This window comes from Phoca vitulina, unplaced genomic scaffold, assembly GCF_004348235.1.
Source record: "Phoca vitulina isolate PV1807 unplaced genomic scaffold, GSC_HSeal_1.0 scaffold5, whole genome shotgun sequence".
Taxonomy (NCBI): domain Eukaryota; kingdom Metazoa; phylum Chordata; class Mammalia; order Carnivora; family Phocidae; genus Phoca; species Phoca vitulina.
The window spans coordinates 78,629,886-78,643,540 of NW_022589708.1; the positions used below are offsets into that span (position 1 = coordinate 78,629,886).

General features: G+C 37.4%; 1 protein-coding gene across 4 annotated transcripts in view; it reads right to left on the minus strand.

The window, feature by feature from the left end:
* The window catches only part of IFT88 (intraflagellar transport 88), a 147,506-nt gene that overhangs the window by 33,921 nt on the left and 99,930 nt on the right, over nucleotides 1-13,655 (minus strand). For all 4 annotated transcript variants that reach the window (XM_032403385.1, XM_032403381.1, XM_032403384.1 and 1 more), the window contains 3 exons: nucleotides 7,714-7,766; nucleotides 5,537-5,602; nucleotides 1,855-1,961 (listed from right to left, as the gene is read on the minus strand). In XM_032403385.1, the coding sequence (XP_032259276.1) occupies nucleotides 1,855-1,961; nucleotides 5,537-5,602; nucleotides 7,714-7,766 (226 nt within the window). The remainder of the gene's footprint in view (nucleotides 1-1,854; nucleotides 1,962-5,536; nucleotides 5,603-7,713; nucleotides 7,767-13,655) is intronic.

The window sequence follows — 13,655 nt, forward strand, 5'->3', positions numbered from 1 at the left end:
AGATCCAACAGTCCACAAGCAGTCAGCCAGAGGAAGAGTTTAACACCCCAGAGAGAGAGTGCATAGAGGAAAGAGGATGAGGTAAGAGGAAAGGCAAAGGGAGAGAGGAAGCCAATGTAAAGATGTAAAGTACCTCAAAGACCAGAACCAGAGCACGGTATCTATAATGGCTCAACCCAGATACAACTAAACATGGAGAAATCAAGAGAAAAGAAAATTGTACAAAAGCAACTCTGCATCTCTTTAAAGGGGGCATATTTGGTCTTTGCCCTTAAAGTTCATTTCCCAGGGACTCCTCAGAATCAGATTTCTTACAGCTAGAGTTACCAACCCTTGTGAGCTGGCTGCAAGGCAAGTCCCAGGGAGTTGGAAGGGCTGCTACTTATTGTGTAAAAGGGGGCCACACTGGAAGTCTACTAAATCAAGGATGGTAATGCATATGCCAATTTTCCTGTTTAAGGTTGTAAGTTGTGAGAAGTGTATTATGCATGATCCATAATTTGTATTAGTTGCGTGTTCTCTGTTCAGTATAAACTTAACCTACTGATGACTGAACTTAGGAGTCTTAAAGACTTTGACTCTTTCTGTGGTTCTATACTATAACTTAACATAACAACTAATTTTAAGCTCCAAACAATGTTCTTGGTGTGAAATATATAATTATTTTTGATTCTTCTTATTGAAACACATTTAATAGTGATTATGAGGACAATTATGATAACTTGAACTTTGATTTATACACATTTAATTTTACAAAGCTTTCACACAGGTTACCTAATTTAGCAATTGGTACATGGTAGTAAATTGGTCTTCACAGCAAGTTTTAAACTATATACCCTACCATGGCATTTTAATACCAACTTGATATTTTATAGGATTTTTAAGGTAAAAATCTATGTCATGCTCATAATGCTTAAACAACTGATACTTTAAAAAGAGAATAAAACAATCAGATCACATCTTCAAAGCAAAAACAAGAAAACCACATTTTGAAAGCAAATATGGAATTTAGATTTAATTATCCAAGATAATTAATTTCTTGAAAAAGTCTAACCTTAAAGAATATATTTTCTTTCTATGAAAGGCAGATACTCAAAAATCATGTTAAATTTTTAAATATTCTACGCTCAAACTTAGGAGAGATTATTCTCTTAAAGAAGTAAAAATAATGGGGCACCTGGGTGGCTCAGTCTGTTAAGCGTCTGCCTTCGGCTCAGGTCATGATCCCAGGGTCCTGGGATCCAGCCCCAAATCAGGCTCCCTGCTTGGTGGGAAGCCTGCTTCTCCCTCTTCCACTCCCCCTGCTTGTGTTCCTGCTCTCGCTCTCTCTCTCTCTGTCAAATAAATAAATAAAATCTTAAAAAAAAAAAAGAAGTAAAAATAAGAACACTGTTATTCCACATATTGCATGAAACAAAGAAATAAAATGCTTCCATGTATATTAATATTATTCTCATAGCCATGTTCCACTACATAATGAAACACCTTAAAGAAAACGTACTATTATTATATAGTCCTTAGCTTAGCTTCCATGGGCCACAGTACACTCCAATTGAAATTAATTGCATAAATTAACCTGTAAGTTATTTTGTATCGGGGAAAGTTACAGTGATTTGTCTATGAGTAACCATCCATGAAAGTATGTTGACTCTGATGCACTTTCTCCTATTAATTGGTTCTTGACAGAATTTTATCTTCAAACTAGAATTTTAGTTATTCTTCCTTTTGTGCCACGGCAGAAAAAAATTTCAACTTTATTTTACTGAGAGAAGCCCTCAGAATCACTCAGTTGAGCTACAGAAGGCTGACATTTTGAAAATTAACAGACAGCAGTTTTGGGGCCATATGAGATACCTGTTCCCTTATTTCTTTCATTTTTTCCAATCTCTTGAGTTTTGTTGCATATTCTTGAACTTCTTTTAATCCAATATCTGTGCAGAGACGAACCAAGAAACGCAGACCTATTGTAAAAAATAGTTTTAGAAAAATATTAATGCACAATGTTGAAAATATAACAAATCAATGAACTCAGTCTTTTGGGACACAAGTAGGAATGACACAAATAGTGGTTGTTTCTATTAAAAATTAATGACAGTTTGTATCCTCTGGCCCTATGAAAACGGACCTCCTTGAAAGGGGACCTAAAGGGACAGACTCTCTCCACCTGCCCTGCCCTCAGGTGAGACCACACCATCTACTTAGAGCCCTTCCCATACTCTTTATGTCCTTATCTGCTTTACCTTTACACCACTTATGACTACTGATGTATATATTTGTTTATTGTCTTTCTCTTCCCAGGGGTTTTCATCTGTTTTACTTTCCACCACACCCACAGTGCTTGGACAGTGCTGTATTCCAACACTGTAGCATCACTCCACAAGAATTTTTGAATAAGTCAGCAATTCATGACCACTAACATATTGTAAAAGTAATGGTACTAAAATAATTTAAGATGTCACTATATAAATTGCCTATGTATACATTTATCTTAATAATTCACAATAAGAAGTAATTTACATATATTGTACAAATAATACTTAATTATTTCTCTTACCTACCTATCCTCAGAATGAGTGGCTTAGGAATATTTAAAGTAAAATAAAAATCATTGTTTTTGGTAGATGTTCTCCAAAATTTAGTAGGTCATCTGAACTCTATAGAGCAAGTCAATTTTTGCTAACTGAAGAATATATTTTAAGAATGAATTATCCCGTTGGGTTTATCAGAAAACTACTCTACTCAAGATGAGATATTACATGGGTGCAAATGTTTTTTCTATAGCTATAGTTAAGGTAGACAAATTATAATTTGTTTTGAAAATTATCCAGGCTGAAGTCATCTTGAACATTTCCTATGGCATAGATAATCATCCATTTAATTTTTAGAGTGACTGTTTTCTTTAAAAAATATTTTGTTTAGGGCGCCTGGGTGGCTCAGTCGTTGAGCCTCTGCCTTCGGCTCGGGTCATGGTCCCAGGGTACTGGGATCGAGCCCCGCATCGGGCACCCTGCTCAGCAGGAAGCCTGCTTCTCTCTCTCCCACTCCCCCTGCTTGTGTTCCCTCTCTTGCTGTGTCTCTCTCTGTCAAATAAATAAATAAAATCTTTAAAAAAATATTTTATTTATAAGTAATCTCTACACCCAACACAGGGCTTAAACTCACACCCCTGAGATCAATAGTCACATGCTCCACCAAGTGAGCTGGCCTGGTGCCCCTTAGAGTGAATCTTAAACTCTCAATAAAGAAAGAAATTTGGACTTGCGTGGAGATTCTCCCTTTACTGGTCCAGTGCAGAGGAACTATAGCCACCGCGGGGGTTCTTAATCAGCAAAATTCTGTCAATGCAATTTGGCAATGTCTGGGGACATTTCTGTTTTTCATAATGAGGAGGTGGAAGTGCTAGGAGCATCTGCTGGGTAGAAGCCAGGGATGCTGCTAAAACATTCTATAATCCGTAGGATGGCCGCCCACAATACAGAATTATCTCATCCCAAATGTCAGTGGTGCCAAGGTGGGGAAACGTTTGCCTAGCAGACTTTGGGTTGCTTCATTTTTACAAAAGATATTATTGTTACCTCTCATTTAATCTCTAAATCACCAGTTTCCTAAAGTGACTGAGATTAAGAATCACATAAAAAACCTTTAAAAAAGAAATAGGAGGGACGCCTGGGTGGCTCAGTTTGTTAAGCGTCTGACTTCCGGGTTGGGTCATAATCTGGGGTCCTGGGATTGGGCCTGCATCGGGCTCCCAGCTCAGCCAGGGATTCTGCTTCTCCCTCTCCCTCTGCCCCTCCCCTCCACTTATGCGCGCACGCTCTCTCTCTCAAATAAATAAGTAAACATCTTAAAAAAAAAAAAAGAAATAGGAAATGAAAGATATCTGTGTCCACTGCAAACCTAAATGAGAATCTCTGTAGGTCGGGCTAGAAATTTGTGCTTTTTAAGTTTTATAAGTAATTCCCACATAGCCTGTTTCCTGATGGCATTTGCAAACTACTGCTGTAAATTAACAAATCGGCTTCTAAATCAGCATTAGAAAAGTTTTTGCTCCTAAGCTGCTACCAAAGTCCGTAATTCTGAGCTCTCTGCTGTTGACCTTTCACAAAAGCCAAATGGAGAAAAATATTAATGAAGGAACATGCAGTACATCTCATTCCCGGATCAGGCTGGGCCACTGGAAAACTTGGCATAGGAAAGATTTGTCTTACTGAACTGAAATGCATTGTTTAGTGTTCATTGTCACTGAAGGAAAAAATTAAGGTCTTTCAAACATTTTATTTGCTGTGGGGATGTCATGAAAGCAAGGAGCTGCTATAACTTTAATTGATCTTATCTAATATATATCTCTTGGTTTCGCAACATAAATGAAAAGTTAGAAATGTTTTCTTCTTCCCAAGGAATTACTTTGTTTCCTCATAAACAGAAAAGATTATATAACTGATGACATTTTCTCCCTTTCCTTTAGCTGCAAGGCTATTCAGGGCCAAATACATGAGAGTATGTGGCATGTGAATATGGTTATTTTGTATTTTTCTTGGTCATGATTTTGTTGTTGGTAGTCCTGTAATCTTCACATTATTACTTTAAGTAATAACCCATTATGCAACAAGATGGGGAATAAATGAGTATTTTCTACAAAGCTAGCTTCACAAAAGGGAAATAAGCCCAATACCAACATAATGTTTTAAACTTAAAGTAACATTAAAATTCATTTGCTATCCATATGAGCACGATGATTGTTCTATTTTCATAAACTCTAAAAGTATTTTTCAACCTCAGAAAGTTGCATACTAAGTGGAGAGTTAAAAATGCCTTTTCTGGGCTGCCTGGTGGCTCAGTTCGTTGGGTGTCTGCCTTCGGCTCAGGTCATGATCTGGGGACCCTGGGATCCAGCCCCACATTGGGCTCCCTACTGAGCAGGGAGCCTGCTTCTCCCTTTCCCTTTACCCCTCCCCTAGCTTGTGCCCTTTCTTTTCTTTTTTAAGATTTTATTTATTTATTTGACAGGGAGAGAGTGAGAGAGGGAACACAAGCAGGGGGAGTGGGAGAAGGAGAAGCAGGCTCCCTGCTTAGCAGGGAGCCCAATGCAGGGCTCAATCCCCAGACCCTGGGATCATGACCTGAGCCAAAGGCAGACGCTTAACGACTGAGCCACCTAGGCACCCCTTGTGCCCTCTTTTTCTCAAATAAATAATAAATAAATTTTAAAAAATGCATTTTCTATAAAACATCAGTTTATGAACTTTAAAAAATCAGTAATAAACCAAAATTCTTCAAATTTCACAAAACTTTGAATTATACATCGGTTTACTACTAAAGAGAACACAGTGGTATACTTAAATCTATCAAAAATTAAATTCTATACAATGTACTTGCATAGTCAAATTTTCTGATCCTATAACCACATGTGTAATCATGTATCACAAACTATAGGCTGGTAGCTATATATGCAATTACTGTAGCAAATGTAGTTATCATACTTAATGACATAAAATGTGAGAACCTATAGCTTAAAAGTTATAAGATGTAAACTCACATTCAACATTTTCTGGAAATTTTCTGTGAATATCCTTATAAGTATCTAACGCTTTTTGGTAGTTACCTGTAAATAAAAAAAGAGAGAAAACCACACTAGCAGATTATAAAAATTAATAAGATTCAGCAAAGTGGTAATTTTAATTCAAGACACTGGTACCATTTATTGGTTTAGTAAGAAGACTTTCATGTTTGCCACAAGCATATATAAACCATTCTTAATATAACTTCTGGAAGAAAATGTACAGATACAAGAAATTTGAAAAAGGGGTAGAGCAGAAGTAAATGGGTGATGACTGAAACTTAGTTTAGTCCGTGGGGCGCCTGGGTGGCTCAGTCAGTTAAGCGACTGCCTTCGGCTCAGGTCATGATCCCAGGGTCCTGGGACTGAGTCCCACATCGGGCTCCCTGCTCAGCAGGGGGCCTGCTTCTCCCTCTCCCTCTCCCCCTGCCTATGCTCTCCTGCTCTCTGTCTGTCAAATAAATAAATAAAATCTTAAAAAAAAAAAGAAACTTAGTTTAGTTCTTAAAATAAATACGTTAGTGTCAAAAATTAAGTTCTATTCAATTTCTAAAACTTAAAGATTATTTTATTAGAACTGACAAATTTAAAAATAATTTAAGTGATAAGCTAACATTAATTTCAGTATCATTCACTTAGTTGGGAAAAGATGAAAAATAACCTTTTCCAGTAGTTTTTATTTTGAAACATTAAAAAGTTTACAGAAAGCATTTTGTTTTATAATACAATAAATATAATACAATACTGCTTCATAGCAGTAAAGAACAGGGAAAAATGAATTTTGGATCTTTGCTAAAATCTCAGTACACAAGGAATGAATCTGTCTGGGCCCCACTCTACACAAGGGCCAGCCATGCTGACCCTCCAAGAGCTGTGGTGAGAACTGGATACAACTGAGACAGGAAGTACCCAGCATCCAGTGGCTCTCACTAACGTCCGCTTCTCTTCTTCTAATCTGTACTTCCGTAACACAAGGGAGGTTCTGTCTTAAATCACTCCGAACACCTCATATGTATGTATGCCTTACCTATGACTGCCACTGTAATGAACACTGGTAACTCAGAACTCAGTCTGATACCGGTAACATGTACATACAGTACAGTGATGTTACAGATTTCATAGCAACTACAGTAACAGCAAAGATCAATATCTAAATGATTTGAGGACTCCTGTGTATATATTCTGATGCCATTCTGAAGGAGCTCACAGAGGTCAAGAAAGAGACCTACAAAACAGGATGAGAACACTGTTAACACTGTCACATTTGTGCTCCCTTTGGATTGAGGCATTTTTTTCCTGGATCATTTGTAGGCTCTACAAGAGGGATTACAAATCTATTAACATTTATCTCCTTGCTTAATCTCTGATGAGAGTCTTTTTTTTTTTTTTTTTTAAAGATTTTTTAAATTTATTTATTTGAGAGAGAGAGAGATAGCGAGAGAGGGAACACAAGCCGGGGGAGTGGGACAGGGAGAAGCAGGCTTCCCGCTGAGCAGGGAGCCCAATGCGGGCCTCGATCCCAGGACCCCAGGATCATGACCTGAGCCGAAGGCAGACGCTTAACGACTGAGCCACCCAGGCGCCCTCTGATGAGTCTTAAGAGTATCATTCACTTCACAGTTAGTCCAACAATACTAACATCTCCATGCTCCATGCTTCAGGACAAGTGTCAGCAGTACAGGATGGAATAAAAACAGTTCCCGAAAACACAGAGATACCTAGTGGTATTTGGTATAGAAAACACAGCCCCAGTTGTTCCAGTTCAGGGCCTTCTTCAGGCTTCTCAGGTGTGAGACAGTCTCATAAGTTTGGCCGAGCATACAAGGATGTTTAGAATTAGGTGAACAGAAAATGGAAATGTAAACTAATATGTATAAAATGTCTATTTTTCTGTGACTAACTTGTCAAAATGATTACATGTTAACTTTGAAAAATAATGACTTTCTTCTTAATAATGGTGACCCACTTTGTAAGCATAACTTTTTTCTGTATGTAGTAATTATTATGTTTCTCATATAATGCTTCAATATGTGTAGTAATCAAAAGCTAATGTTTTAATAAACAAATATGCAGTTGGAAAACAGTTCTGTGCATAATTACCTAAAAGACATAAAGAAGCAAAATATATAAAAAATGAATAAAATTAAAGCATTTACCACTTCTTCTAAAACAACTAGCTACCATCAGCTGCCATTTCACTTGTGTAGGCCTATAAAAGAAATGAATTATATGAAATCAGAGATCAAATAGAAACAATCTGTGATGATCAGTTTTATAAAGTTATATATCTATAGTATCGTTCAAGTTTTTTTCAAATACTTTTTGACCTTTGATTAGATCTTTATTATTGACAATAGCATATATACACTTTCCTTCATTATCTATCAGATGCATATTAGAAAATTTAAATTTAAGAGTCCTTCAATCTAGTTCATGCCTTATTTAGATTTTATGTGAACACTTAACCTGTTTGGCTAAAGACCACTGCATTCTATTTTAAACATTATCATTATCTTTGCCATAATTTTATACTGTGGCTTAGTACCCTAAGGATTAGAAATTTAGGCTTGCAAATTTAGTACCCATGAGGCAATTTTTGACCTTGTGTGTGAACAATTAGGTTTCTAAAGACAGAGTAAAAAAGAATTGTATTCATCCTGTTTTTCCTCTTAAAAGGAAATGGATTTTTTTTTCTAAAATAAGTAATCATGACCAGGATTTCAAAAGACTGTTACAAATATCTAAGAAAACAAAATTTGAAGAAATTAAAGACTAGGAAATAACTGAATGTTTTTCTCATTTCCTTTTAGACTCTTCCTTCTCTTCACCTGATGACTTCAAAGACAGATAGCCTCACTCCTACTCAAATTGATGGTACAGCTACCAGCTTTGGAGTTAGATTAAATCAGGGTTTAAATGACAGCCCTACTACTTGGGACAAGTTGACCTCAATCCACTCCTTACACAGCCATCCACTTTGACCTAAAGAAAACACGTATCTAATCACATTACTTCCCTCTTTAAAATGCATCACCTCCCCTCCAACTCCAAGATAACTCTAAGGTCCTAATCCAGTTCATGCACTGTTAGCCATTTGCTGCCTCTCCAACTCCACTTCCGTGGTGCCCTGCCTAACATTTCATGCTACAGCAAGTCCAAACAGGAGGACAGAGTCCCCTGCATTCACTGCATTTTCTAGACTCCTGGTCTTTCCACACACCAGCACTTCCACTTGGAGGCTCATTCCAACCTCGTTTATGCTCTTCCTTGCTAGACTGGATTAGACAGTTCTAGGCACTCTTCTAACATCCTAGAATCTCTTTAGTACTGCATTTACTATATTGTATTATTATTTAGTTTCTATATGAAACTATAAATTCCTGAAGGAAGTTCAGTCTTTGTGTTCCTAGGACCTGGCATGACACCTGATATATACTGGGTGATCACTAACCATTAATTCCTCCTCATTTACATATTCAAGTATATATCCTTATTATTTCCTTCAGGTTGGGATTATGATTTTTAGTTTGGTAACCTATTAATTCTGTGAATTTGGTAAGTTATTTAAACTCATGCCTCTGTTTACTTATCTATAAAGTAGGGATAATAATAGTACCTGCTTTGTAAAGTTGTGAGGATTAAATAACACAATATATGTAAACAATAAACACTAGTTATTATTATAACCACTTCTTTTCTCTTCTTCAGGAAAGCCTTAGTTCATGAAGGCCACCTACTGGGAATTTTAAAAAACAGCCACCAGAGCAGCTGTAAAGTAGTGTGTGCATGGGTATGTGTGCATCCTTACGTGGAAAACGGATTACTTCTTTTCGACCACTGAAGTAGTGCAGTGAGGAGAGGTAGAACAGAGCTCAGTGACTTAATGTTAATAAGGAGTAGGTAACATTCTGAATTATTAATTGTAGTAGTAATTAATTACTGCAGATGATCTGTGACATTGCTCGCTTTCATTAGCACAGATAATTGGGCATTGATTTAATGTGTATGATCATCACAAGAGTTTATGCATTATAATAGTTGATAAGCTGTCGTGTATAATAAGTGTAACAAAGGAACAATTTAGGATATGAGATAAATGTTATTTTATTAATCTTCAGAATTAAACTGCCATGTTCCTATTGTTACTTTTAGTAACTGGAGAGAGCCCAGGCACTATTAATATAGGACAGGACAGTTTTTCACAAAAGCAAATAAATAAGGCTAATTGTTTTGGTTTCTCTCTTTTATCAGAACCTAGTTTATAAATAATAAGCCAAGTTTATTTCTTGAATGAATGCCTACTCCTCTCTTCAATCCTCAAAGTAAAGTACTACTACTTTACAGATAGCACATTTAAGACATAGTGATTTAAAATAACATCCCCCTGCCCCAGCACCCCCAGCAAATTGGTTATAAATTGCCTAGCACAGTATAATGAATACAGGACTGTACTAAAAGTTTTAAGTATTTTAAATCTGCAATGACTTGGCTTTAAATTTTAGAATTATGAAATTTTAGAAGTGGAAGTAGCCTCAGATAGCAATTCATTCTACCCATTCACCTTCAAGGAGAAGGAAATGGAAATGGAGAGAACCTATGCCTAAGGTCACTGTCCCAATAGTATTTACCAGCATAATATCCCATATAAATCCCTTATGTCACACTTTCAGAAAGCAATGAGGGATAGAGTGTGAAAATTACCACAGGGAAGAATTATGATCTCCATATTTGGAATAAGTAAGCACCACTGGAAAGTCACGACTTCTGGATTTAAGATGGCAGAGTAAAAACCTTTTACTTCACAATGTCTTTTCCAGAAATAACCCCCCAAAACAAGGAGGATAAGAAAGATGAACTCAAATTCTATCTCAAATGAAACTTAAACCATATAAAACCATATGCAAATGATGGATGATGGATAAAAAAAATGGAAACTGACTTTGGCAGGGCAAAGAAAGGTAAAACTCAAGTGCTTGCCAATAGCACACTGAAGACAGGTGTTCAGATCTTCCTGCAAACACCAGAAATGCTCAAGAACTGGAATCACCAGCATTGAGGAAGGAAGGGTAAGGCACGAAACTACAAAAAAGGAAAACAGACTGGAAATGTGATTGAGAAGCAGTTGGACACGCCCTCTGTGCAGCCAGGTAATAACCCCTCACCCCCAAGAGCTGCTCAGGAAGGCTCCAGCCCAGGGTGCTGGACAGAAAACTGGAGGATGAGGCAGAGTCTGTTTCTGGAACAATGAGATCCTCATCCCAGCCCCTTGCAGCTGCTGGAGTGGCAAAAGCCAGGCTTACATTCTGGAGGCACATATTTACCTATGAAGTTACCAGGATGCTCCTCTGAATACACTGAATGGCCCCAGAGAAAAGACTTTAGAGTTTTAAGATGAACTCTCAGGAACAAAACCATACTATTAACATGTTCTAATGCAGCATTTGGTGAAGGTGCTATTGGCATTTAGGGTGAGACGACTCACTGTACAGGTCCTCTACTCATTACTGAATGTTTACCATCCTGGTGGCTGCCTACCTAATACCCACAGTGCTTCCCCATCATCAAGACAATAAAAACGCCCCTCTCCCTACATTTCCACATGGCTCCCCCAGGGTGGGGCAGTGTTGCCCTTCTTTGCTCATATTGTCTTTTTTCTTTATATTGTAAAGTATAACACATATGGAAAAGTACACAAAACATAACTATACAGCTCAATAAACCATCATAAAGTAAACACTCATGAAACTGCCCTGCAGTTCTAGAAACAGAATACTGCCAACACCCTAGAGGCCTCCTTCACACTCTCTTCCAGCATTACCTCCTTCATCTACAAAGGCAACTACTATCCTGACTTTTTAACACTGATTTAGCCTTTTTGAACTTTACATGAATGAAATCATATACAAGGTACCCTCTTTTTATAGCTTTATTGAAATACAATTCATGCAACATATAATACATCCATTTAATGTGTATAATTCAAAGGTTTTTGGTGTACCACATTAATTTTTTAAAATTATGATTAAAATACACATGACAAAAAATTTGCTATTTTAGGTCATTTTGGGGTGTATAATTCAGTGGCATTAATTATATTCAGAATGTTGTACAATCACCACTGTCTTTTCAAAACCTTTTCTATTGGCCAAACAGAAACTGCACAACCACTAAGTACTAACTCTTCATTTCTCCCCCGCAGACTCTAGTAACCTCTAATATACTGTCTCTGAATGTGCCCATTCAAGATATTTCTTACAAGTGGGATCACGCCATATTTGTCCTTCTGTGTCTGGCTTCTTTCACTTAGCATGATGTTTTCCTGGTTGTAGCATGTGACATGTTGTAACATGTGTCAGAATGTCTTTCCTTTTTATGGCTGAATAATACTCCATTGCATGTATACAACTACATTTTGTTGTTTATCCACTCATCAGTGATGGGTACTTGGGTTGTTGCCACCATTTGGCCTTTGTGAAAAATGCTATGAATATGCATATACAAATATCTGTTTGAGTCTCAGCTTTCAATTCCTTTATATATACCTAGGAGTAGAATTGCTGGATCATATGGTAATTCTAAGATTAGCCTTCTGAGGAACCACCAAATGATCTTCCATAAAATACCACTTTACATTTCCACCAGCAATGCACAGGGTTACAATTTCTCCACATACTCAATGACCCACCACTTATTATTTTGTTGTTGTTGTTGTTTTTAAAGATTTTATTTATTTATTTGACAGAGAGAAACACAGCGAGAGAGGGAATACAAGCAGGGGGAATGGGAGAGAGAGAAGCAGGCTTCCCGCAGAGCAGGGAGTCCGATGCAGGGCTCGATCCCAGGACCCTGGGATCATGACCTGAGCCGAAGGCAGATGCTTAACGACTGAGCCACCCAGGCGCCCCGTTGTTGTTGTTTTTAAATGTAACAGCTACCTGGGCACCTGGGTGGCTCAGTCGTTAAGTGTCTGCCTTCAGCTCGGGTCATGATCCCAGGGTCCTGGGATCGAGCCCCGCATCGGGCTCCGTGCTCAGCGGGAGGCCTGCTTCTCCCTCTCCCACTCCCCCTGCTTGTATTCCCTCTCTCACTGTGTCTCTGTCAAATAAATAAATAAAATATTAAAAAAAAAATGTAACAGCTACCCTAAAAGCTGTGAAGTGGTGTCTGGTGTGATTTTGATTTGCATTTTCCTAATGACTAATGATGTTGAGAATATTTCCATGTGCTTATTGGTCATTTGTATACCACTTTGGAGAAATGTCTATTCAAACCCTTTGCCTACTCTTAAAGTGCTTTTTGTTGTTGTTGTTAAGTCACAGAAGTTCTTTATATATTCTAGATATACCCCTTATCAGATATATGCTTGCAAATATGTGGGCTACCTTTTCATTCTGTTGATACAATCTTTTGATGTATGAAAGTTTTAAATTTTGATGAAGTCTAATGTATCTATTTTTTTTCTTTTATTGCCTGTGTTTTTGGTGTCACATCTAAGAAATCATTGTCAAATCCAACAGGATAAAGATTTTCCCCTCTGTTTTCTTCTAAGAGTTACATTTGGTTATTTGATCCATTTTGAATTAAATTTTATTTGGGGTAAGGGTCCAACTTCATCCTTTTCCATGTGGATATCAAGTTTTCTGAGTGCCTTTTGTTGGAAAGATTGTCCTTTCATCGAATGGTCCTGGCACCTTTGTTGAAAATCAATTTACTATATACATGAGGCCTTCTTCCTGAGTCCTAGATTCCATTCATCTCCATGTCTGTCTTTGTATCAATATTGTTTTGATTACTGCAGTTCTCTACCAAATTTTGATGTCAGAAAGTGTGAGAACTCCAACCTTTTTCTTTTTCAAATCGTTTTGGCTATTCAGGGTCCCTTGAGATCCATATGAATATTAAAGTGAGCTGGGCAATCTGCTTTACTGAGTCCATCATTTCAAATGTTAGTCTCATCTGGAAATAATGCTTAATCTGGGCACCCAGTGGCCAGTCAAGCTGACACATAAAATCAGTCATCTCAGTAGAATTCACCAGTAAGGCTATCTGGTCCAGGGATTTTCTTTGTTGGAATTTTTTTTTTTTTAAGGATTTTATT